Source organism: Colius striatus, chromosome 14 (assembly GCF_028858725.1).
Source record: "Colius striatus isolate bColStr4 chromosome 14, bColStr4.1.hap1, whole genome shotgun sequence".
NCBI lineage: Eukaryota > Metazoa > Chordata > Aves > Coliiformes > Coliidae > Colius > Colius striatus.
In genome coordinates, this window is record NC_084772.1 from 21705504 (window position 1) to 21731464 (window position 25961).

The following is a 25961-nucleotide window of genomic DNA, read 5'->3' on the forward strand; positions in this document are numbered from 1 at the left end:
CAGCCAGCCCGTGGGCTCTGGTATCTTTTAGTTCCCTTTCTCTCCTTGTTACATTCACTTTCATTACCATTATTAACATATCTTATTCTTCTATTTTATTTCATTTTAGCTATTAATCTGTTCTTAAGTGATGAGTTTTGCTGTGTTCCCCCCACTTCTCCCCATCCCACAGGGGTGGTGGCTGGGTGAGTGAGCAGCTGTGTGGTGCTTTGCTGCTGGCTGGGGTTCAACCATGGCAGGAAATGAGTGTAAAATTCTGGTGGAGGTTTCCAGTCCTTTCCCTCCAACATTCCCCAGAGAAGGTGCTGTTGCTTGGTTTCAGATAAGCCATTTTCATGGCAACTCACATGAAATTTTCACCAAAACCAAACAACAAACAACATCACCGAAGTGCTTAAATCCCAACTCCATGAGAGGGATTCTCCTGCTTGTCCAGCACATAAAATACCTCCTACTTCCTTATTTCAGGGAGAGAAGGTTTTGCAGAAGGTATCAGAAGTAATGCAATTACCGTAACAATGTTAATGATATGCTGAACCTGGTCAGAGACAGACCATACAATGAACAACAGCAATGATGAGCTGAAGCTCGTCAGAGGCAGAGCTATGGTCACTGCAGGGCAGCTCTGTATCTCGTCATAGAAAACTACCCCTGTTAGCATCCTCTCACCTTCAGGTAGGGTGCTGCTTCAAAGGGCACTAGCTCTGACAAGAACTCAAAGAGGAAGACCAGAGACTTCTTACTGCTCCCATGGTGACCACCAGCATTCCCAAAGGAAGCCTGAAAAGGGGGAAAACGGCAACGCAGCCTTTCAGCAAGGAGAGAACCTCCATCCCAGCAATGTCAGAGCTCAGCACACAAATCCCTGACACCCATTAGACACCTGCTTCCTCTCAAGGGAGAGAAAAGTCTCCAGAGAGAGTCTTCACAGAATTTGCCTCTGAGTTTCCTTGCACAGTTCCCAGAAAGCCTGGCATGTCATGCTCAAAGTTCATTCTGAGGAGCTACTATAAGAACACTTAGAGGAGCTCAACAAGGCACTACCCAAATGCACCAAAGGATTGGAATTCCTGAGGGAACCACACAACTGCCAGTTTCTACACAGCTTTATCTGGACACTGTAAGGAAAAACAGCCAGTCTGAGAAGTACAGTACCAAACTAGTTTCCCTTTGATATATCCTGAGTGCCCTATCAGCAAAGGCTGAGCTTACATTTGCAAACCCCTACAAAGGAATTTACAGGTTTAAATTAGGTGGAGATTTGCATACCTAAAATACCTCCATGTTTACAATTAAAACCTAACAAGCAATTATCTGCAAGGTCAAACACAGCAATTAAGCTGCATGCAAACATCCAGGAAATAGGAATGCTTCATCTGCACTAACCCACAGCTTGTGCAACAACAGTCCTGGTTATCAAGATACTGAAATACATCCAAGATGATGATTATAACAGGAATTACATGTCTGCATTCCTGACAAATAACTAGAGAAGGCAAGATGGACTTAAAAGATGAAAGAAGAAGACTGAAAAGACTAGAGAAAGCCAGATAAACAGAGTATATTCTGAAATCATTCCCAGTACCAATAGTATTGCTTGTTACTCTTTCTCCCCAGCCAACTCCTGGCTGTCCTGTCTGAAACAAGGCTTTGGCTGGCAGCAGAACATTCCTTATACACACATTTTTCAGCTCCTTAAACCAAAGATTACCAGTCAGGCCCCGTTTAGCCTCACCTTAAACCACTCAGCGTAGGGCATGAACACGGCAGGGCCCTCCAGCGCAGCCTGACGGGCTATCAGGAACGCTGTGATCATATTTTCCATGTCATAATTCTCAAAGGCCTTGATCAGGAGATGGCTCAGTAGATCTAGAAACATAAAACAACCACCTCAAACTTTGCTCTTGATGACTGAGCTGTAATTTTCTACAGTAAACGAAGACAAACACCTGTGACAAAGGCCCTGCACATGAAGGAGGATGTGGACTGCAGCCCGGGGAACCCCTGGGACTCGCTTCTGCTTTTTCATGCATCCTCCTCAAACACTCAAGGATTTCAACCTGCAGGAACTGCAGGGAGTCCAGCAATGGGATCATCAGTAAGACTAAAGTGTCTTACTTGTTTAAGACCTTGTTTGTTAAAGGTCTGCTAGCAAAGGTGAGGCAGAAGAACTAAGCTTCAGTAATCACAACTCCAATTAATAGCGAAGGCAATTATCAAGTGACCACCCTGAGCTGTATGCTCAGTTTGAGGGCTGTCAAGCACAGGGCCAGGCATTCACATCCCTACTGACTGTGGAACCTCTGAACAGGAAAGCAGATCTTCTGCTGTCCTTTCCCATCCAGGAATCTCAAACCAGCAAGTATGACTGACCAGTCAGCATGGTTCCATGCTAGCTTGCGGGCTTGCAGCACCCACTGACCTTTGAATAGCTGCTCAGCCTCAGCCTGACAGACTGCCAGCGTGGATACGCAGGAGAGGACGTGCTGCCAGTTTACTTCACGGGTCTCCAGGACTTGCTGCAGCTGGCAGATGGACTCCTTTGCACTGAATGCCACAAACAGCTGGAAGAGCAATAGCAATTCATTTGAGCTGTGGCATATGGCCACCTGTGAGAGTGAAATACCCTGTCAGGACTAACACACAGATGTCTTTTTGCATGACTCTTGGGAAAGCTGTCCTGTGTGCACTTTTTGCACCAGCTTTCCAGGGCCAGATACTGCCCTGGCTTGGAACCAGAATTGGCTAAAATAAACTAACATTCCAAGTCTTTCAGAAGTGATGTCATGTTCTGTAACAGTGAAAACAAACGTCTTCAATTACTCTCTTTGTTCTCATTAAGACCTTTGCACTAAAGTCCCTGTAGTACTTTTTCTTCGTGCTTCCTCCTGCCTACCGTTCCTGGCAGGCAGCTCAGGTTCTGCAACAGGAACACACTAGTTTTAAATCATCTCATTTCAGATATGTCAATGAATAGAAGCCCAAGCTTGTAAACTGCTCTTTGTGGAACCAAGACGACGTACTTTGCGATACAAGGTGGTCAGCAGCGAACAAGTCCTCGTGAAGCTCCACTCCTTCTGCAGGTGGATGGCATCAGACACTGTGCCCAGAAAAACAGACATGTACTCTTCACAAAAAGAAAGTTAAAATACACCCAAAATGCCCCAACTGCACAAGACTTCCTGTTGGCTTTGGCAGCCAAATCCATTCCAAACTGCCCAGGGAAACCCTCCCCCTCCCATTTGCCTTTGGACCGTGTCATTTCAGTAGGGCACTGTCACCTCAAAGATGGTTTTGCCATCATACATTTGTTGGCTAATGTAGCACATGCCCAGAGACTCAGCAAGGAATCATCTCTTTCCTTAATAATCCCTTTTGACTGGAAGCCAGCAAGGACACAGCTCTCCCACACAACAAGTGAGCAGCTCCAGATCACAGCTCAGAGTGATTTTACCAGAGATTTTGTAGCTCAAACATATTTCTCCCTAAAAACATCAAGGCTGACAAATACCAGCCAGGGATCAGAAGCCTTCCTGCCTTTATCTCTAATCTACCAAAAGAAGCATCCAGCCAGCACAGCAAGGCCATGCCTTGTGTGTAAACCCAAACACAGGCAGGGCCCAGGGTATCTTAGCTCCAAGCTCTGTGCAGTGTCACCTTTCCCACTCGGTTTCTCCTTTGGCCAGGACTGCTCCCAGCAGCCAGAGCTGGGCCACCTCTGCTCCCTGAAGGCTGCTATCAGATGTTGCCCCAAGTATCTGTTCATGAGCCTTTGGCTGAAGCTCTATTTGAAGGCACTGATTTTCCAACTAAAGTTTCCTCCCTCTGAAGCCCAGATTATTTACTTCCTTTTGTTTTGCCTGATCCTCCATCCTGCTTAACCCAGGAAAGAGCTGGGGAGTCAGGCAGCTTCTCCCTGTGTGCTGGGCTCCATTCAGCAAGGCTGGGTTAGGATGGAGCTCAGGCCACATGGTAACACACCCTGCAGACACCCACTTCTCCCCACCTCCTCCTACCTTTCCAGGACGGGTTGTAGGTAAGAACCTCGGTCAGGGTGTGTCTAAAAAACTGCTGCAAGGAATCCGGATGAACTGCACTTTTATAAAGTGACACACTGAACACATTCAGCCTGCAGAGGACAGGGGAACACTCAGGAACAATGCACAGGAACTATCACCAACCAGGTGCTGCTCAGGGTGAATGACTCATTTTTCTCCTCTTATCAAATTGGGGCAGGTTTTTTTGTTGTTTGAATACAGTCTATCAGTTAATCAACATTCTGTAGCTACCAGATTTCCAGCCTTCAGTCTAATGTATGCCCCTGCACAGGATGGGATTGAAGGTTGGTTCTGTGTACGCAGCAGTTAAACAAAACAGGTTTGGAAGGAGGAACTGGAGGAGATGAGGGCACCTTCCAGGTGCTTCTGTGCAGCAGCAGTGAGAAAGCTTGATGGAGGAAACTCACCACATGCCAAGAGGGTGCTCCAAGGCTGGTTCCAGCCTTGCCAGAACACCTTTTCCCACCTGACATCTATGTTTTACAAGCATTTGCATGTATTTTATTAGCGAGAACACTAAACATAAGTAGCACTGGGGGGGACAGGAAGGTGCATGTACATTCATTTCTTAAACCCCACAACATTCCTCTTACTTGAGTAACAAGTGTAACAGTGGATAGAAACCCTCCTCCTGACATTATCTGGAGGAACAGAATTTCTTACCAGAACCTCACAGCTTGCAATGTGGAAGCATCTTCCTGCTTCTCCTTCCCAACAGCATCAAGCACCCCTGTACCCCAAAGCAAAGGCACCAAAACACAGTGAGAGATGTGGATGGAACTGTGATGCTAAACAACATGCAGAAAGGAAGAGGAACAAGCAAAGTGTGCACTTTAAAAAGGTGACCCTGTGAGGGAAATGGGCAGAAGCCATCCAGCAGCATTCAATTCTTACCATTTGTTTTTTTCCCAAAGTGACACAGAGACTCAGAAACTCACACTGACCTTGAACCAATTTAAAAGCATTCCCAAGAATGTGCTAATAATTAACCCACCTAAAAATGCACATAAATGAGTTTAATTTCCAAACCCAATCCTAACTGTGTGGTGTACCTGCAACTGTGAACACTGCAAAGCTGCTGGGGAGAAAAGCCTGGCTGGAGGCAGGGATTTGCACAAGCAAGCTTGGAATTAACCTCCCCTGGAAACAAGGGTGCCAGGTGCCCTCCCCAAACAGAGCACCCTGTGAGTGCCACACGTTTGTGGCAGCAGTGAGACTCCCTGTTATGTTTGCTCAGCAGAAATTCCTTCAAAAGCTACATCTGCCCCAAAATAACTGGCAGAGGTCAAACAGGTTGGCAGCTTGCACAGCCCATCCCCTGGAGTGCCAGCCTGCCCTGCTCCAAGCCCACATGCTGGGGGACCCTTTGCTTTACAGCCAGCTGCAGCAGCAGGTTTTCTGTTTCTTGTCCCAGCCTACATTTAAAAGCCTCCTCTTAACAGTGAGTGCTGAGATGGGGCAGCACAACAGTGTCATCCCTCCAGCCTTTAGTAAGGCAGGCCACAGTGTTAGTGTGTAATACTCTCCCTCCCCTGCTGAGGAATGCTTTAAGGTTAAGTAGGGGGGGAACAGAGGAAAGGAGATAAACCTACTTATCCTGGGACACAGGAGTTCAATATAGCACCACCAGTACTCTGAGGCACAGTCCTGTGCTACTCTCAGCCTGTCCTTCTCCTCCTCTGCAGCTCTTCTTTAATACTGAATTATGTCACATAAACCATCCTAACGTGCTTCAAAGCTGCTGCTTTGTCAAGTGAATCCCCTCAAATGTCACCCAAAAGCAAACAGTAGCGAAAATACCACATACAGAACTCGTTTCATGTAGTTTCCAGGCACACAAACTGCCTGTCAGGCAGTGGCAGCACAGGCTGCCTTGTGAAGGTCAAACCAAGAGCAGGTTAGCAGCCTCCTGTCTGACTGCCAGCAGCCTGCTTCTCTTCCTCCAAAATCCCCCTAGTCCTGTGGTTATTTTTTTGAGTACCATGACTGTTAAAGGCCACCTGAGACAGGATTCATACATATTCAATAATGAAGCACTTGTCTGGCAGCTTTCCCTTTTTAGAAGCACTGGGTAAGGTCGGTGAAGGCATCTGTCTGCAGACAGTGCTCCCTGCAAGATCCAGGGTGAGGGATGGGGCTGGCAGTGCCCATGGGGAGGGACACAGATGGGAGGGAGCAGTCCTGGTGCTGTATCCTGGGTTTCTGTTGTCTTATAGCAGAGGGAAAGCTCTGCAGCAGCACTGAGCACATTGCTGAAATGTGCCAGCAAGAAAAGCAGTGAAGGTGCTGTCACTAAGGAGACAGTAAAGTGGCAGCAGCCACACAGTCAGGTTCTAATACACTGGTGCACAAGAGGAGCTGCAGGTGAATGTGAGAAGGTGTAAGTGCAGGTGAGGAGGTGCAAGGGAACACTTCTCTGCTGTACAGCACATACAGCAACTCACCATGAAGATCATCAGTGACAAAAAAACAACCCTCATGTGTGTTTAGTCATCCTGCATCAGAATTTGCAATGCAAATCACAAGCTGCTAGGCTTGAGCTCTCAGCAGTGGCCTCAGGATTGCCCAGGCCTTGACCACACATTGTCCACAGGGCAGTTCAAGGCCTGGCCATTTAAAGTCTGTACATGTACATTATATGTCTTTGCTCAGCAAAAAAACAACACCCCAACAGACTTCACAAAACATCAGTCTGCAAATCCGTGAGCCAGCAGAACAGCCTGCTTGCACCCAGCTTTGTGCATTCAAAGTTTAATTTACTGAGCAGAAAGAAGAAACATCCCAGCCTAACCTCTGCACTACAATTGCTTCCAATCAAACCTGTTAGAAATCATCTCAGGTATCCATCTGATGCTGCAGCTGGAAGCATCAAAATGAGCTACCATAAAAGGCAGGAAATTACCTGCAGTGCTCGAAGACACTCACTTTACAAGAGCCAAGAGGAAAGCAGAGGCATAGCAAATCAGTGGCATGAATATCATGAACAACAGAGGAAAAGCATCCCAGGCAAAGGATTTCCTCTTAGAGATTTAACAATGAAGAGGGAGGGTAAGTGTAGCAAACCCCAGGGACTGCACAGAGCCAGGATTCACAGCAACACTTACATGTCAGCATTCTTTGTAAGGCTGCACGACAGATCTGTTCAAAATTAAACAAATTAAGACCATTTAGAGTGTACAAGAGCTACAGTTATGAAGAAAAAGTAAATTAAGTCCAAGAAAGAGTTTTGTCCCTCTTAAAGCTGAAGTTTCACCTCAGGCTCCAGAAGAGATGCAATGGGCAGAAGGGCAGCACTGCCTGTGCCTACCAGCGTCCCATGCCTCACACTCCCACGGGAGAACCCCGAGGTGTCACCAAGGAACCTTAAAAAGCCCTTGATACCTCACCTTGGAGAAAGTCTCCACTAAAAAGTCTGTTCTGGTTTTACCATCTCCTCATCCACTCCAGCACTCAGACCCACCCCCTTTCTCTGTAGCTCTTAGCTCACATTTATTTCTACCCTGCAAGGCACAGAGGTACACAATGCAACTCCTTTTTCAATCAGTGGGTTCATTTTGTCCTTACACAGGGAACCTTCTTGAATTCCAGCTTCCTTCCCAGCTCAGAGGTTTGCTGAAAGCCATTCTGAATAAACATGATGGCAAAGTCTGCAAATCAAGGAGGAATTAGTGTTTCAGGATGCCCCTTTCAGTAGAGATCACTCATTCTCTCACCTCCCCGTCTCAGTCTTCCCATAGCACTGATGTATGAAAAGCCTCATTCACTGCACAGCAGGCAGCAGGAATCATTCATTTCCTTAGAGTCAAATGACTCCCAGGCCAAAGGAGCTACAACAATGGATGGCTAGGAGCACAGAAGCTGAAAGGATTATAAAGACTAAAGAATGTGGGGGTCTTATGCTCCATTACTGCTGCAGAACTCCTTTGGTTTGCCCCTGACCAACTGCACTGGTCTAAAGGTCTGACTACAGCTCTTCATCAGATTGTGTGGGGATTTTTTTTTCTGTACAAAGCCACAACATAAATCCTAGAAAATGACAGGGGGAAAATGGAACTGCTCAGTATCTCTGACCCAAAATATCTGCCACATTGGCCCCGTACGCCTTGCAACTACACTGATACCCTGCCTCAAAAGGAGAGAGAAATTCAATACTGCCCTGACCCAGATGAAGCCAGGACATGCAAAGCAAGGCCTCTGTTCTTACAGCTGCCCTGAATGCTGCCCACTGCCAGTGCCCACTCAGAGTGCCTTGCCTGAGAGAACGTGCCCAGCCAGCTCCGCCGCCACGGGGGACTCCTCTGCCTGCTTACAGAGGCCACAGAGGCTCCTGCACAGCCACTCCACCACAGCAGGGGCACCTGGGGTGCTGAGAACAAACAGAAGCACATTCAGTCCAGTCCCTTGGGTTTTGGGTTGTTTTTTTTTTGCAACCACCATCCTCATGGACTCGGGAAAGGCCCATCTGTGCAGGGCCCTGCCCTAATGGGACACTTCATTTATGGCATTTGGACCAGCAAGAGCTTTTTTTTTGCTTTATAAAAAGACTCCACAACAAATAAATCCAGAGGGGGAAAAAACCACCTGTGAAACTGAGGGTTCAAGTAGTTCCTTGTCTCTGAAATTGAAATACTTCCATTTAGAAGGTTCTGCCAGAAGGAAGGCTTTAGTTACCATTTCTAAGGTCCTGGGGTAAAAATGTTTAAACATAAAGAGATCTTAATCTATCCCTTTGGTTTCCTTAAATGTAAAGTACAGTGGGCACTGAAGGCTTATTCTCTACCCCATTAACAGACAAGTAAACTGATATCAAAAGCCAAAATGATCACTGCACTGTTCCTTTGACACTGTGGGAAAGCAACCTGAACTGCCCCCAGGATAACCAGGTTGAGCTGTGAGCTCTGTGCTGGGGGGACAAAAAAAGGTGAAAAAGAAATCAATTCTTAGAATAACTATTGTCTGGAGATGAACTCTGCCAAACCTCCCTGAAACGTAAGGCTTTGTGAAGATGGAAGCACAGCTGCTCACTCAGCCCAGCACCAATGTCACGGGCTAAAGGGGGGTTTGCAGAGCAGGGCTGGGTCACCCCCTCCTCTCCCAGGCACAGTGGCAACCTGGGGAACAAAGCCCAAGGGGAAGTGTCACCCTGTAGGGTCTGCAGTGGTGCTTCTCCCTCAGCCCATCCTGCAGCCCATCCAGCAGCAGCCCCCCCCCACCTTACACCCTGCTAATCAACCCAGGGTAACCTCACAAACCCAGGGTAACTCCTTAAACCCTGCTAATCTGATCACCTGCCAGCATCTGACTATATTCTTAGTCCAGAATACTCATGACTAATCCCAGATTACATTTCAATAGGCTTTAAGAGATTAAATACATCTGCAAACCCATAAACCTCTGCTCACCTCTCCAGCAGCTCCCCCAGCCCAACGACGTCACCTCTGTGCAGGTGCCACACAGCTTCCAGCACTGGAGGGTCCTAACAAGAGGCCAGAATTAGCTCATAGGGTTAACTAGCTCATAGGTTTTGCAGTTAACATTAATATTTGACTAATGTAAACACTATCTGAAAAATAAAAGCAAGTTCCATTTGGTCACAGGATCCAGAACTCTAAGTTTTAAAACCAGCAACATAGGAAACACCACATGGGGAAATACAGTGTTTGAGTTTCTCTTCCTGCAAGTCTTGAATGGTTTAGAGTTAGTAGATGCATCATCACTTTCAATTTTCATGGTCTCTCCCCCTTGAATAATGCTGACTGTGCACATTCTAAGGAGCAGGGGATGCCCCAGAACACAGGTAACACTGCAAAGGTTCAAGTCTTGGTAATTCAGATCCAGAAACAGATTCAAGAACTACTGCTTGGCCCATGGACTGTTTGTTAGCCACTGTGGGGATACTTTGCTGCTCTCAAATCCATTTCCCAATAGGAGATGACAAAAAGAGACACATGGGCAGAGAGGCTGATGGATGGGCAGGAAAACTCAAGAGCACCCAGACAGCTCCTAAATGCCAGGAGCTTTGTACCTGCCCTGCAACATCTCTTCTACAGCTCCTGCCCAGAACAGCATGTCCTGGAGATAACCCTGTGCCAGCAAAATGGGACTGCAGGGTGTACCTGGCAGGGAAAAAGGTGCAGCAGCAACTTCAGAGGTGCTTGGCAGCCTGGAGCACATGAGCCATTCAGGATCAAAACCCCATAAGCTCTCCACAGTGACCAGCTCCTAGCATGACCTCACCCACATACTTTGTCTTGGACAGCCAAGAACAATCTCAATTACACAGCAGCACTTGATCTCCATGTCTACCTGAGAGACAGATCTTTATCAGCTGACAAAACACACAGGATTCTATTTTCAGCCCAGGGTGAGATATTTGAGACTACAACATGCCTCTTTTTCCCTGCCAGATCAGCCTCTTCCTTCTTTCCCACCACAGCAGCAGGCAATCACAACTGTCCCCTTCACAATAATCCCTAACTCCACTTAGAGCATCACTTACCTAAAGAAAACAAACTACCCCAATGAAATCCAGATAACAACCTGTGAAACAATGCAGCCTGCTATCTGCTCAGGGATTTCTCTCAGCCCATTTTCTGCCTCGGGCTTATTGCCACTCCCAGATCACCACGGGGGAGAAGCAGAATGCAGAATGTTGCTGCTGAAGCACATCGAGGACTTTTGCCACTGCCTAGTTAAGCCATCTGCATTGCTTAGCCCAGACAGCAAACCTATGTGCCAAGTGCTGGGGAGCTGTTAGTGTGCTGCACTGAGAACAGGAAGGCAGCAGAGCTAATGGGAAAGAAACAACACCCCAGAGGCTGTGTTAGCAGCAGTGGCACCTCAGATGGGTTTAAGGTGTGACCCCAGACACTGTACTGCTGTGCCCTTCCCAGCTGCTTCCCAGTGAAGAGGCAGCCCTTCCCAGTACAAATGGAAAGAGTTAAACATCTCCTCCAGAGAGGCAAGTGTTGCTTGCCCAGCTCCCCAGAGACCAATGGCTGGTCACCAGGATGCTGCCAGCTCTCCTTTGGGGCAGTTTCTCAGAAGCTGCCATGCAATTTACCTACCCCCAAACCTCTACTGAGCCCTCTTCAAACAAGCCAATCCCACTGAAGAGCCAAGGAAGTTCTCACTGCTTTAAAGAAACTCCTTTAAACCTTAAAAAATGACTTTAAAATAAAGAAAAAACCCACCACAAACCAAAAAACCCACCATTTGTAATTCAGTTTGTGCTTTTGACAGATCAGAAAGCCCATAGGCATTCTCAGCAGGGCATGGCTGCAGCTGACCATGAGCAGGGATGAGCAGTGGCAATACTGCTGTAGGTCACCAAAGAAACAAACTGAGCAGCAACCACAGCACTGCATTGATCCATTTAACAGCTATCCCTGGCCTGCATGGGAGGGGAGGGTTGAAAACACACTCCTGGACCACACAGATGAGTCTAAAGGGTCTGTAAGATGACAACATTGCTCTGTGAGGTCTTACCTTCATTTTCCACATTTCTTGGCAGAAGAGGGAGCGACAGAAGATGTTGTTTGCCAGCAAATCCTTGACTGTTTGAAGCAAGCACAGCAGCCTCTCCTGCAGCCACCCCAGAAAGGAAGCACAAATCATCTCCTTTGTAAACAGCACATCCTTAGAAAAACAATTTGTTGCTTTTCTGTGTTTACTGCTTTGCAATGGTGAGAGGATTCATGGGAAAGGCCCAAACTTTTCACCTTAAGGCTGAACTTTGTACACCAGCCCTCACCACCCCTGGCTGCCCCTCAGACTGAGAGGGTCACTGAACATGGAGACATGGATTAAAGAGACCGAGCCTAAGGTACACCAGAAGTGACAACACAGGAGCTGCTCAGAGACCTGTGTGATGTTGCACTTGAGCAGCAGACATAAAACTTCATTTCCAAGCTGTCAAAGGCCGCTGCTCTCCTGGAGAAAGGAATGCTGCCCTTCTGTGCACACATCAGACACACACAGATCACCGTCTGCTCAGCACCAACACCTCTGGGGGCTTTATCAGGGCAGGTAAAACTGAGTGTAAAGTCAAACCTCATGTGACTGTTTTCTTGATAAACTACACATAAGCCTTTTGCCTTACTCTCTGGTCCAAGCTCAGCAGAGGGGCTCGGGAGGGGCTGGCTGCAGCCTGGCAGATCCGCTCCATGTTGGTAACAGTGGTTTTGGCTGCCAGGATTGCTGTGGGCACACCCAGCCTCGAGGCCTGTTCCTGCAGAACAGAGACTGAAAAAAACCCCACAAAGCAGAAAGCTGTCAGCATGGGAGAGAGGGAAAAAGAGTTTGGACATGTGACTGTGAAGAATGAAGTCCCAAGTCTTCAACTCCATCCAGCACAGATGGCATCTGTTGCAAACCATTTGTGTTTCCATGTATCATCCTCTCACTGTACATGAAACAGGGGCAGAGTGGAATATCCTTGCTGGGAAGATCTTTGTATTTGAGTCTTGTGAGGCTCACAGTAACACTTTCAAATAACCAAAGTACTCAAGGATCAGACCTTGAGGGGGGTGTCATTACCAGGCAAGAAGGAAACAAGTAGTTGAATGGGAGACCATAGCAGTGGAAAGAAACTAAAGCTGGGATTGCATTTAACAGGCAGAAAATCAGTACATGAAAAAAAGCTCTTTCCCATGTCTGTCTCCAACAGATACTCTTTCACTTACCTACAAACGATTCTGAGGATGCTGCCTGGTGCTCTGCACCACCCTGTCCAGCTGGCTTGACTGAATCTCCCACCTAGAAGCCAAACAAAAACATAACAGTCTTAGATGTCTATTGCACGCCTTTACAAACCCACTTCCTGCAAAGCAGCCCTGCAGACTGAAGCAACTGAAGGGAAATTGACACCAAGCTCCCACATGGTTGTGGTAAATCAGAGATTTTAGGGCACCTTACAGGAAACCTAAGTACAGTTATCTTCATTTCATGCTGAGATCAAAGCTCCTTGTTCCCCAGTCGCCCCAGAGATCAGCAGTAGCACCAGGGGCAGAATTTCTGTCTGTCCCGTCCCTTCTGTGGAGCCTCACTGCTGGAAATACTCGAGGACATGTCAAAATGTTGGAGCCTTTTCTAACTAAATCCCTTTTTTTTGGGATTGTCCCAAATCCAAACCATACTTGACCATTTTTAGTCTGCAACAATGAAACACAAGGGAATAAAAGGGAAAAAATATCTTATTTCTGCACCACAGACCTCTCAGCTTCAGCTTACTCCTGCAGCACTGGTTTCTCTTTTCACTTATCATGAGAACAGTGTTTCTGAGACATTCATTGTCCAGTTGCTGTAGGAAGGGTCCTGATGGAACCCACCGCCTCCAGGGATCTGCTGTGATGCCCAGCCTGACCACCACGCCCCGAACCACCCGCCCCTACCTCCAGGAGGAGGTCAGTCAGGTTCTGATGGTGATCCAGAAGGCGCAGAGCTGCTTCCTGGAGCTCTGCTCCACTCCCAAAGGTGCTTTTTCGTTTCCTGGCTCTTCCTGCTGAGAATTGGGATTTTTTTAATAAGCACAGCTTGCTCCAACAGCCCCCCAAGGGCACCTCCCCCTCTCTGCTGCTACAGCACACTGACAGGATGATGGCAGCTGCTGCCAGCCCCATGTTAGCCAGCAGCATGACAGGAGTAGCACAGGGTGTTCCTGTATGGTTTGCTCCAGGCAGCGGTGCAGCAGCATGAGCAGCCCAGTGCAGCCAAAGCCCTGCCAGATACTCTGAGCCATTGGCCCAGAGTGCTGCCCTGACATCCCCACCCCAGGCCAGGAGCCACAACAGGAAGGCCACCAGCCTTTAGTAGAGGGTTTCTGGGAGAAGCTGAGGCGAGGGGCTGTGGCGAGGGGCTGAGGCGAGGGGTGAGGCGAGGGGCTGAGGCGAGGGGCTGAGGCGAGGGGCTGAGGCGAGGGGCTGTGGCGAGGGGCTGAGGCGAGGGGCTGTGGCGAGGGGCTGAGCAGGAGCTGAGGTGAGGGGCTGAGGCGAGGGGCTGAGCAGGAGCTGAGGTGAGGGGCTGAGGCGAGGGGCTGAGCAGGAGCTGAGGTGAGGGGCTGAGGTGAGGGGCTGAGGCGAGGGGCTGAGCAGGAGCTGAGGTGAGGGGCTCTGGCGAGGGGCTGCAAAGAGCCCAGAGCACCACACAGGCCGGAGGAGGGGGGATGCATGAGGGCAGAGAGGAGACATTCACCCCTCCCTTCCTCTTGCCCATCCCTGCGGGAAGCGCCAGGCCAGGAGCTCACAGAGAAGAGCCGCGGCTGGGCCCCAGCCCAGACGTACCCAGCAGGTCCCGCCACGTCCTCCCGCCCGGACCCGCCATGACGGCAGCTCGCGCCACACAAACCCGCCCGCGCTGCGCCGCCATTGGCTGGAGCCGAGGGACGCTGCGGCCGCTCATTGGCTGGCGCCGAGGGACGCTGCGGCCGCTCATTGGCTGGCGCCGAGGGAGGGCGGGCGGTGCTGGAGCCCAGGCTGCCAGAGCTGGGGCTGGAAGGGCCCTGCAGAGCTGCTCCAGCCCCAGCCCCTGCTCCAGCAGCTGCCCCTGGCTCAGGGGCACAGGAACGTGTCTAGCTGGGGTTGGAAACCTCCCGAGAAGGAGCCTCCACACCCTCCCTGGGCAGCCTGGGCCAGGGCTCCCTCACCTCAGCACCAAAGGACTTGCTCCTCCTGTGCCAGGGGCACTGCCTGTGCTCCAGCCTGTACCCGGTTACCCCTTGGCCTGGCACTAGCCAACACAGAGCAAAGCCCATCCTCATCCTCCTGACACCCACCCTTTAGGTACGTGTAGGTGTTGCTGAGGTGCCCCTGAGCTCAGGCTTCTCCTCCCCAGTCTCAGCAGCCCCAGGGCTGCAGCCTTTCCTCCTCACACACATGTTCCAGCCCCTCAGCATCTTGGTGTCCCTGCACTGGCCTCTCTGCAGCTGGGGAGCCCAGAGCTGGGCACAGGATCCAGATGAGGGCTCAGCAGGGCAGAGCAGAGAGGAGAGCCCTCTCTCCACCTGCTGCTCACACTCTTCTTAATGCCCCCAGGAAGCCGTTGGCTTCTTGCCCATGAGGGCACACTGCTGCTTGTGTTTAGTTTGTTATCAACCAGGGCTCCCAGAACCACACTTCTGAATGGCTTTAAACCCCTGATGCCATCGTCAAGTTGGTGGCAGTGAGAGGTTTTGGAAGGGCACAGCAAGAGGCAGCATTTGCCCTCTGTGCCCCACGGCTGGGGAGCTGAGGCAGCCCCAGGACACAAAGCAAATCCAAACCTCTCCCACAGCAGCCCTGTGTGGGGGGAGCTGCGAGGTGGGGGGGGGGGGGTGGACTGCACAGGGGAACAGAGGACACAGGGACAGCTGAGAGAGCAGGGACACGGGTGGGAGTGGGGCTGTGGGATGTGACATCTCAGTGTGCGTGAGAACAGGCTCTGTTGGGAGTGGAAGCACAGCCAGGCTGGGGATTGGTACTAGAGGAACTGGGGGGAGTCAGATGAGGTTAAGACAGTAATTAACATGATTAAGAAGTCAGAAGGATCATCTGCCATAGAATGATCTGCCACAGTCTCTGGCAGATCTGTGTGGAGCCAGGTACAGCTGTGGTGAGAGCAGCACCTGGCCCAAAGGCAGTAACATGGGACTGGCAGCTCTGCAGGAGGGCAGGAAAGCCTGTGGGCTCACTCCTTTTGTGCAGAGAAAGGCTTGGCCTGGCTGTTAGCAGCTGGGCAGGGGGAGGGCCAAACCCCAGAGACCTTTGGGACTGAGGAGCTCTTACATTGTCCAAGCCCCAGGAGCCTGGTGCCTTCTAACAGATGCGATGCTGCAGATCTGTTCTTGCCCCAGGCCAGGGTGTAGGGCAGCAGTGGTAAATACAGCAGGATGAGGCTCCATGTCCCCTGTGGGGAGACCAAAGTGCAAGTGCTGGGGCAGGGGCCTGACTGCTTGGGGCTGGTCAGGGTGTTAGAGGGAACCAGAAGGTGAGGAAGCAGTGAATATGATTCTCTGATACCCTGGGCACAGCCAAAGACTCACCTCTGATTTTACCAAAGAAGAAAAACCAGGGGCAAATCGATGGCCAGATCAACCAGAAACCCTCCAAGGGGTTGTGGGGAGATGCAGCTGAGAGCTTGGCATTGCTACCCAGAGCTGCAGTGTTCAGGCAGCTCCTCCAGCTGTGGCCCCCTTGGAGGGCACACCACAGGAATGGGCTGCCATGGAGAACACGCTCCTTCCACAGCCCCCAGTTTACTGCAGGAAGTTGAGGCAGGTGCATCCAACCCCACGGGTGCTCTGTGCACTCCTCCCGGGCTCCTGGAGCATTTCAAGGAAGTTTTTTTGCATAGGACAGATGAAAGCCATGTGCATGTGTTACCCACCAGCAGACGAGGCGTGCAGCACGCAGCCCTGCCACAGGCTGTGAGGAAGGGCTCTGCCCCTCCATCCCGGCTCCGTGGCAGGGGGCTGCGACACCTAACCCTCCCCTAGTGCTCTGCCACCATTTCCCAGCCTGTTCCTTTTCCTTCCTCCCCCCATTTCTTTCACTGTTAATTCTCTTTCCCCTGTGCACACACACACACACACACACACTTGGCTTTCGGTTGATTTTTTCCAAGGCAGTAGCTTTTAATTACATCTCGATTTCATATTAATCACAGTTTTACCCAGAGCAAAGGGCTTTGTGCTTTATAATTCAAATGCATCCGGATCAGGCTGGGTTCCGGGCGCGTTGTCCCCGCTGCGTCGCCGTCGGTGCCGTCCTGGCTGTGCCTGCAGGCGCTGGAAGGTGTTGCGGGGCGCAGGAAGCCGACGGCCGGCACGGCACGGCACGGCACGGCACGGCACGGCACGGCACGGCCCTGCTGCAGCAGGCAGCACGCTCACCTTTCCCCCTTCTAAAGCGGCTTCCCGAGCAAGCTGCAAAGCCGGGTGGAGGCGAGTGTCGCATTCAAATGTCGCTTGGTGCAGACCCGGACGTCAGCGCTGCAGCCAGGCAGCTCCGGGGGATGGAGCCAGGCAGCTCTGCGCTGGATCTGGCCAGGACTGAAGCTCCCAGCACCCTGCAACATGCTCCCAGCCCGGCACTGATGCATTTGAGCAATGCCAGAGATGCTGAAACACTTTGGACCACCTGTACCCATCCTCGCCCTTCCCAAACCCCGGGGGATCGTGCAGGGCTGCATTTCCCAGCTGTGCAACTCTCTTCTCCCATTTCCTTCCCCAGAGACAGAGCCGACACTGCTCAGGGTCTCCAGGGTGAGCATTGGAGGGCATTTCTCTCCTATGGCACTGCAGGCACTGGCCCAAACTCTTTGCTGGAGGTCTCCATCCTCGAGGCAGCTCTTTGGCTGTGTGGGATAGATGAGTGCCCACGTACCAGCTCTGTTCCTCTCCCAGCATGGCTCTAGGGTTGGCCCCAGTTTATGGTCATGGGTTAATGGAGCTGAGACGGGTGTTCATGCACCTTCCATCATGGAAATGGGAAGCTCATCATAAAAAGAGCTTTAATTTGCTCTAGCTGACCTTTCACGATGGGCTGGCTGTCCTTTCTTGCTCTGCCAGAACCATCCTGCCTGCCCCATGGATCCAGAGGGACCTGCTGGTGCCTGGGTGTGAGCCCACTGTCAGCACCATGCCACACCGAGCCTTTCCTGGTGGCTGTGGGATGTCGTCCTCCCCACACCACGTTCCCATGGGACATCATCTCCCTGGTGACACCAGCCCCACCTCAGCTGGCTTCTGTTGCTCCTGGCCATGCCCAAACCACCCCGCAGCATCCAGAGCTGTTCCCCAGATGGAAGTTATGTTGTCCCTGTCCTTCTGCCAGCTTCCCAGAGCAGCTGAGCCCAGCTCCCCAGGGCTCCCCTCCCTTTCCCACCACCCTGCAGCCTTCACAGGCTCAGAGCCTCGCTGCAGGCGTTCCTGAGGCTGCTAATGAGGAAGAAGCTCTGCCTGGTGGGAGGCTGTGGCCATCTTTCCACAGATGACCTCCTGGCTCTGAGGCCCACACCTGGCTACCCCACACGTCACACATGGGGCCAGGACCTCTCAGGGAGCAGAAGCCATAACCACATCCTCTGAGGGATTCTCCAGGGAACTGGGGTCTCCCAGCAATGCCCAGCACCCTGCACTCTGGGGACACTCAAACCCAGTGTCACGCACCCTTAGTCCCGTACCCTCACCCAGCATCCTGCCAGTCTGCCCAGGCTGGGCCCTACTGTGCCATACCATACCTGTGTCATACAGTACCGTACTGAGCCATGCTGTCCTGAGCCATGCCAAGTTGTACTGAGCCATACTGAACCATGCCCTACTGCGCTGTACTGAGCCGTTGCTGTGCTGTACTGAGCCATGGCATACTGTGCTGTACCGAGCCGTGCTGTGCTGTACTGAGCTGTGCCATACCATGCTGTACCGAGCCGTACCGAGCTATGCAGAGCTGTACCGTTCCGTACCGAGCCACGCAGCGCCATATCGCTCTGTACCGAGTCATGCAGTGCCATACCGCTCCGCACCGCTCCGTACCGAGCCGTGCCGTGCCCCTGTGCCCGCCGCGTCGCCTGCCGGTGTCCGCCCCCGGGCGGTGTCGCAGGCGGGGCCGAGCCGCGGGCGCAGGGGCGGGTCGATCCGCCGCTCCGCTCCTCCGCTGCGCCCCTGCCGCGTCCCGTCGCCCCGTCCCGCCCCTCCCGGGGCCCCGCCCGCCCGTGCGGCGGCGGCGGCGGCGGCGGCGGCGGCGGCGGCGGCGGCGGCGTCGCGCGGGGATGGGGCGATGGCGCGGGCGGGCGGCGGGACCCCGCGGGAGCTGTCCCTGGAGGAGGTGCTGAAGTGCTACGAGCAGCCGCTGAACGAGGAGCAGGCCTGGGCGCTGTGCTTCCAGAGCTGCCGCGCCGCCGCCGCCGCCGCCCCCGCCGCGCCCGCCGCGCCGCTCCGCACCGCCGACATCCGCCTCCGCGGCGACGGCAGCGTCGTGCTGCCCGCACCGCCCGCCGGTAAGTCAGCGCCGCAGCGCCGCAGCGCGGGGGCACGGTGGGGACGGGAGGGGAGCCGGCAGCGGGCAGCGCTCGCCGGCCCCGGCACTGACCGACCGACCGACCGACGGTGGGATGCACCGGCACGGGGATTTACCGGCCCCGGCAGGGGGCGCTGCGCCGCGCCGCTCGCCCCGGGGCCGCGGGGGGATATCGGCAACGGGGGCAGGGCTGGCGCCTGCCGGCGGGCACCGGCGCCGGTGGAGAGGGACCCGCACCGGGGCGGCGAAGCGGCACCGGCAAGGGGAACGGGGGGACTGGTGTCGTCAGCACTGGCGGCGGGGGACTGGTGCGGCATTGGGGGAACCGGCTGCATTGGGGGTGCAGCACCGGAGAGGCTGGGAGGAAGGGAGAGGATTGGCAACTGGCACTGGGGGATAGGAAGGCGGCGTTGGCACCGATGGGAATAGGGGAAGCCAAGCCCCAGCACTGGCAAGGGGGACCGGCACTGGCACTGGCACAGGCACTGGCACTGGCACAGGCGGGCCCATGGCTGGCACTGCTGGTACTGGAGGTATAGCGACTCGAGGTCCAGGGCCGGTGTGGCACCAACACCGGCAGGACCTGGCCGGGTGGTCCGGTGAGGCTGGACCTGAGGTGTGCGGCTGTGCAGAATGCCCGTGGCTGCACAGCTCGAGGGATCGGGACCCACCGTGGGGCCCCTTGGGGTGGGCAGGACAGACAGACACAGGCACACACCACACACATGGTACATGCTCGGGCACTCCTGCCACACGCTCGGCACCTGCAGGGTCCCCAGCCCGGTGTGCCCCCAGGTGTGCCCCTCACCCTCCCCAGCCTCCCAGGAGCGGTGGTTTGGGGCAGCACCGTTCCTGACCTTCGGACTCCCGGCCGTGCCCTCTCTGCGGGCGGTTGGCGCTGCTGGGCAGGGCCGTGGTGGTTCCGGACTGTAATTAGCCCTGGCCGGTCGCCAGCAGCCATGCCGGGTGGCCTGACGCGGTGAGAAGCACCTGTGTGCCTAATGACAGAGCACGGCAAACGGCTTCACCCGCCTGGCCCCGGGGGGAGGCCAGCGTGCCCCGGCACGGCACACAGTGCTCGGTGCTGCCTGTGGGCTCCCGGCCGGGCTGGGCAGGGACACGGCAGTGTCAGTGTGTGACCTTGCTGCCAGGCACTGGGCAGGAGATGCTCCCGGGGGCAAGGGCTTGGGTCCAGAGCAGAGATGGGAGATGGGGAGCAGGCAGCTCGGAGGGGTGCGTGGGGCAGCTCCATGCACAGGCACGGCACGTGTCCGTGGCAGCTGGGCATGGCGTGGTCACACCAGGTCTGCCAGTCACGCATGGGAATGGCCCCACACCCTTCCCTGAGCTGCCAGGGCCATGTCGTCATGCCAGAGATGGTGCCACTGTGCTTCTGAGTCCCTCCTGTGCCAGCCTGAGCCATCACCCAGGGGCAACTCTGGGCCCTTTGTTGCAAAGCACAAAGCTGGAAGGGTTCTGGGTGCCCGCCAGCACCTCTGCAGGCAGTGGCACCAGCCTGGCACGTGGCTCAGCAGCTCCACCTGGGCATGGGGGCTGGATCTGTGCTGGGTGAGCTGGCAGCAAGTGCCTGAGCTGCTCCAATTCCCTATCCCCTGGGAGCTCCATTGCCAACCATGCTGGAGGGAGCTGCTGAGACTAGCCAGGCTCAGCCCAGCAGCCCAACTCCTGTTGTTTGCTGAGCCGTGGTTAGTGGGAGGGAGCTTTGGTGTCAGTGGTGGCATCCCAGAGGATGTGCTGCCGTGTCTCCCAGGCAGAGCATCCCAGAGCTGCACTGCAGTGGGAGCTGGGCATGGCCTGGGGGTGCTAGGGTGATGTTGGGTTTGTGTGTGATACCTCAGCCAGACCCCACATCTCCACCACTCATGCTACCCTTCCAGTGCAGTGCCTGGCCTGGCTGGCACACAGCCGGTACACAGCCACCACATCCTCACGGCTGCTGCTCACTGCTGCATCGATCAGCTAAATGGGGAGCTAATGGCCAGAGCTCCCCTGGGCTGGTGAAGTGGCTCTGCAACTGCTGTCCAGAAAGCAAAGCCCCGGGCCCTGGGGCACTGCCCTTGGAGACACTGCATAAGCCACTCCTGTTCCTCATCCTGTGGCCATCTGGCTGCTGGGAAGGTCTGAGCTGCCTGTGAGCGTGTCCTGGGCTCATGTGTGTGTGTGGGCACAGTGTTGTCTGTGTGTGTCACGCTCCAGCTGCGCTGGCTCTGCAGTGGAAAGCGGCATCGTCTGTTTGGCACAGACCATCACCACAGCCCACACCAGGCATGCAGGCCATGTCCTGTGGGTGATCTGCTGGTCACTGCACCCCTGCCTGCCACTGTCCACACTGACTGGGCCCAGAGGGATGCAGGGGGCACTTCCCTGTGAGTGCAGAGCTCTCAGCTCCCTCCAACCCCAGGGTGTGGGACAGGAGGTGACACCAAGGGGGATGCCCAGAGTGGGGCCGTAGGTTCCAGCAGTGACTCTGCCCTTCTCCTCCCCCAGAGATGCCACCGCTGCTGACGCCCTCCATCGAAGCGCAGGTACGTGGGGGCTGCTGCAGGCTGCTGGTGATCTGACTCGTCTGCCATTGCACCCCAGTGCATGGGTCCCTCGGTTGGGCACCACCGCCTGCCCCACTTGTCCTGCAGTGATGGTGATGGAGTCCTGGGGCACAGCAGGGGGATGAGACCCAGCACCTAGGGCTGTGGGGCAGGGGGCAACTGGTGCCAGCTGTGTGTGCCGAGGGGCTCCTCTGGCACACCTGGTGTCGGGGTGCAGCCGGGGCCCAGCCAGTGCCACCTCCCCGCAGATGGTGCAGTCGTTGGGCTTTGCCATCTACCGGGCGCTGGACTGGGGGCTGGATGAGAACGAGGAGCGGGAGCTGAGCCCACGGCTGGAGCAGCTCATCGACCTGATGACCAACAGCGACTCGGAGGACAGCAGCTGTGCCACGGCGGACGAGGGCTACGGCGGGCAGGAGGAGGAGGAGGAGGGGGGTGAGGGGCCACCACGCGCCGTGCGCACCTTCGGGCAGGCCATGCGGTGCTGCGCCGCGCGCCTGGCCGACCCCGCCGAGGCGCAGGCTCACTACCAGGCCGTCTGCCGGGCGCTGTTTGCCGAGACCGTGGAGCTGAAAGCCTTCCTCGCCAAGATCCGTGATGCCAAGGAGGTGAGTGTGGGTGCCCGCCGGCACAGCTGGCACCAAAGCACTGGGGGGAGCGCAGTGCTTCCCTCTGCACGCGCCCACCGGGGATGCCAGCACTGGCATTGGGTCACACACATGGGACACTATGTCACAGCATCACCATCTCCCACCTGCCCCAGGCTGGTGCCAGCAGGGATGGCTCACAGTGGGGATGGGGCTGCTTTGGGGGTGCATGGTGGTGCTGTGGCCCTGCAGCGTGGTCCTGGCTGGACCTACAGTGGGCACCGGGGCAGGGTGACGGTGTCTTGTGCCACGGCAGATGCTGCAGAAGCTGAAGGAGGATGAGGAGGCAGAGGAGCGGCCGGCGGCAGAGCTGGGCAGCCTGCGCAACACCGACTGGGTACGGCAGTGCAGGGGGCGTGGGGGCCGTGCCGGGGCCGTGCTGGGGCTGACGCCGCATCTGCCCCCCTGCCAGGCTCGGCTGTGGGTGCAGCTGATGCGGGAGCTGCGGCACGGCGTGAAGCTGAAGAAGGTGCAGGAGAAGCAGTTCAACCCTCTGCCCACCGAGTACCAGCTCACCCCCTTCGAGATGCTCATGCAGGACATCCGCGCCCGCAACTACAAACTCCGGAAGGTCATGGTGAGCGTGGCTGGGCCGCCCCACGCCAAACCCCGGCTGCGGTGCCCGGCTGCCCGCTGGTGCTGATGCCACCCATCTGCCCTCTCCCAGGTGGATGGAGACATCCCCCCCCGGGTGAAGAAGGATGCCCATGAGCTCATCCTCGACTTCATCCGCTCCCGGCCCCCGCTGAAGCAGGTGAGTGCCGGCACTGGGACACCCCCACAGCACGGCACTGCCTGCCCTGGGCTTGGCGGGTCCCCTGGATGTTGCCCCCTTGGCCGGGCACCCAAGACACAGCCGCTGCCTGAGGTCCCACCCGTGCACCCCACAGGCGTCGGAGCGGCGGCTGCGGCCCCTGCCCCAGAAGCAGAGGACGCTCCATGAAAAGATCCTGGAGGAGATCAGGCAGGAGAGGAAGCTTCGGCCCGTGGAGATGCCGTACCGCGGCCAGAAAGGTACCGGCACCCCGTCCCTGCCACGGCACGCTGATGGGGATGTGCCTGGCACCAGGGCAGGCCCCTGCCATGCCCGTCCCCATGCACAGGTTACAGCTCCCTGCCCTGCATCCCCCACGCCTGCTCGGGCCGCCTGGCCTCCAGCTCCTGCCTGGAGCTCTCGCTGCCCACAGCCAGCACCACGCCAGCTCACCCACGGCCCCGCGTCCTGCTCAAGGCCCCCACGCTGGCCGAGATGGAGGAGATGAACGTCTCCGAGGTGAGAGGGGACCTGTGGGGTGGGAGGGTGGAGGTCAGGGGGACACAGGTGGTGCTGGGGGAAACAAAGGCGTCTCTGGGGTGACTCAGTGCTTGTGGCCTTGCAGGAGGAGGACTCTCCAGGCACAGAGGTGTCACTGAAGCGGGACCGCTCCTTCTCGGAGCAGGACCTGGCTCAGCTGCAGAGCCAGCTGGGGGGTGGCCAGGCTGTGCCCCAGGAGCCAGAGCCGCTGCAGCCTGAGCCCCGGCCCCGCTCAGGTACCCGCTGCAGGTCCCCAGCCCCACACCACCCAGGGTGGCAGTGCCGTGCCCTGTGGTAGGGTGGCCCCAGGTAGCGTGGCCTTGCCACAGCCTCCTCGTCCTTTCCTACAGGCTCTGTCCCTGCCAGCTGCCACCCGCTGCCAGACAGCTCAGCTCGGCCCCAGGCTGCCCTCAGCGCCGTGGAGGAGAGGCCAGAGGATGGATCTGGTGCTGGCCCTGGCACCAGCTCCAAGCACGTCTGGCTGGTGAGTGCTGGTGGTGGGGCTGGGTTGAGCTGGGGACACCAGGGCTTGGGGCACCATGCGAAGCATCACCATAGGCACACAGCAGCCCAACGCCAGGGCACAAGGTGGGTCTGAGACACGCCATGCTATATGACCTGTGCCCATGCTGGGAGGCTCTGCCCATGCTGGAGATGCTCTGCCTGTGCCAGGGATGTTCTGCCCATGCTGGAGGTGACACAGGGCTGCTCTGGCATCTGCCCTCACCTGCAGGAGTTCAGCCACCCCGTGGAGAGCCTGGCCCTCACTGTGGAGGAGATGATGAACGTGCGCAGGGTGCTGGTCAAGGCCGAGATGGAGAAGTTTCTGCAGAGCAAGGAGCTGTACAGCAGCCTGCGGAAGGGCAAGGTGGGAGCTGGGCCGGAGGAGCCGAGTGCCTCCCACCCGGCCCCTGGCTCTCATCCCTCTCTGCCCACAGATCTGCTGCTGCTGCAGGGCCAAGTTCCCCCTCTTCTCCTGGCCTGCGGCGTGTCTGTTCTGCAAGCGGTGAGCGCCGTGCCGTGCCGTGAGGCTGGGAGGGTGACAGGAGGGTGCCCACAGTGGCCCCGCTCACTGGCCTCTCTCTCTGTGTCCTCAGGTCTGTCTGCAGCTCCTGCAGCCTGAAGGTAAGTGACTGCCTCTGGCCAGTGCCACCATATCCCTGTCCTGTCCTGTCCATGCCTCGTCCGTGCCCCGTCCCTGTCTCTGCCCCATCCCTGTCCCTGCCCCATCCCTGTCCGTGTTCCCGCCTCATCCTCCTCCTGCCCTGATGCCCACACACCCGGCAGATGAAGATGCCATCCAAGAAGCTGGCTCACATCCCCGTCTACGCGCTGGGCTTCGAGAGCCTCCCGGGCTCACTGCTGGCCAAAGCTCTGCCGCTGCGGAGGAGAGAGACCTTCCAGTGAGTCCCACGGTCCCGAGCCTTCCTCCCTCTCCCTCTTCCTCGGGCCGGGGCTGATGGGCTGCCCTGTGCCCCAGCTCGCTCCAGGGCACGTGCTGGCACCGGGTGGAAGAGGAGTTCCCGCACATGTACGCCCAGGGCTCCGTCCTGCGCGACGTCTGCAGCGACTGCGCTGGCTTCGTCACCGACGTCATCTGCTCCAGCCGCCGCAGCGTGGCCGTGCTCAACGCCGCGCCGCGTCACGCCAAGGCCCGCTCCCTCTACGGTGACTCCTGGCACAAGTGAGGCGCCTGGCGCAGGCGCTGCCGGCCGCTCGGATGTACATATATACATAGGATGTATACATACAGCCTCTATATTTATATACTGTACGGACCAGGGGGAGGCGAGGCCCGGCGGCAGGGCAGGGTGCCTGCCGTCCCCTCCGCACCCCACCGCCGGCGGGACGCTGGCACGGTTCCTGGGGGAACGGATCCTGCCGTGGGACGCCCGCAGCCGCCATCACCGGCCGTTGCCACCTCCACTTCTGTGCCAAGCCCTGGCTGCGCCGGGCAGGTGCTGGCCGTGCCGGGGTGCCCAGCGCCGCGGGCTGGCACAGCCGCTCTGTACATCCCCCGCCTCGCCTAATAAACCCGCTGGGCTGCCCTTGGGGCCGTGCGGCTGTTCCTGGGTGGGTTGGGGGGGAGGGTGCCGAGGGGTATGAGCAGCAGCCTGGGTTGCGGCTGTGTCCCCCTGGTCCCTGCGCTTCGCTGTGGTCTCTTTGGTTGTGTGCACGCCCTGGGCATCCTCGCTGCACCCCCCGGCTGTGCCCCACGCCTGACCCCTCACAGAGCCGGTGGGAACACACCATCCCCATGCCCCCAAAACTGCTCGCTGCCCTGACGTGTGTCCCCGGGCTCACCTCGGGCTATCCCTCTGCGTTCTCCCCGCTCTGTCCCCCCCTCCAGCTCCCAGCCGTGTCACCGGGCTGAGCCGTGTCACGGGACCGGCGGGAAAAGCCAC

The 25961-nt window shown here is 55.9% G+C and overlaps 2 protein-coding genes across 4 annotated transcripts in view; one reads left to right on the top strand and one right to left on the bottom strand.

Annotated features, from left to right (window-relative positions):
• FANCA (FA complementation group A) overlaps positions 1–14385 on the bottom strand; it is a 34695-nt gene extending 20310 nt beyond the window's left edge. The window contains exons 1-15 of one of the 2 annotated variants that reach the window (XM_062007588.1): positions 14339–14385; positions 13451–13560; positions 12743–12815; positions 12160–12302; positions 11547–11642; positions 9461–9534; positions 8312–8424; positions 7623–7705; positions 7163–7196; positions 4722–4788; positions 4017–4129; positions 3024–3100; positions 2423–2564; positions 1736–1869; positions 670–780 (exon numbers count right to left, since the gene is read on the bottom strand). In XM_062007588.1, the coding sequence (XP_061863572.1) occupies positions 670–780; positions 1736–1869; positions 2423–2564; positions 3024–3100; positions 4017–4129; positions 4722–4788; positions 7163–7196; positions 7623–7705; positions 8312–8424; positions 9461–9534; positions 11547–11642; positions 12160–12302; positions 12743–12815; positions 13451–13560; positions 14339–14378 (1410 nt within the window). In that variant the 5' untranslated portion in view covers positions 14379–14385. The remainder of the gene's footprint in view (positions 1–669; positions 781–1735; positions 1870–2422; positions 2565–3023; positions 3101–4016; positions 4130–4721; positions 4789–7162; positions 7197–7622; positions 7706–8311; positions 8425–9460; positions 9535–11546; positions 11643–12159; positions 12303–12742; positions 12816–13450; positions 13561–14338) is intronic. The other variant, XM_062007589.1, reaches the window with a different exon arrangement.
• Positions 14386–18796: 4411 nt separating this feature from the next.
• On the top strand, positions 18797–25604 carry SPIRE2 (spire type actin nucleation factor 2). Of its 2 annotated transcripts, XM_062007383.1 has the most exons (15): positions 18797–19028; positions 21557–21594; positions 21864–22223; positions 22519–22599; positions 22675–22839; positions 22930–23016; positions 23153–23276; positions 23366–23535; positions 23642–23792; positions 23907–24040; positions 24290–24424; positions 24495–24562; positions 24654–24681; positions 24844–24959; positions 25037–25604. In XM_062007383.1, exons 1-15 carry the CDS (start codon positions 18809–18811, stop codon positions 25242–25244), a joined length of 2085 nt encoding a protein of 694 aa, XP_061863367.1. In that variant the 5' UTR covers positions 18797–18808; the 3' UTR covers positions 25245–25604. The 2 variants fall into 2 exon arrangements, with proteins under 2 accessions (XP_061863367.1, XP_061863368.1); XM_062007384.1 differs by having other exon boundaries at positions 18962–19028; positions 23450–23535; positions 24290–24562.
• Positions 25605–25961: the final 357 nt, after the last annotated feature.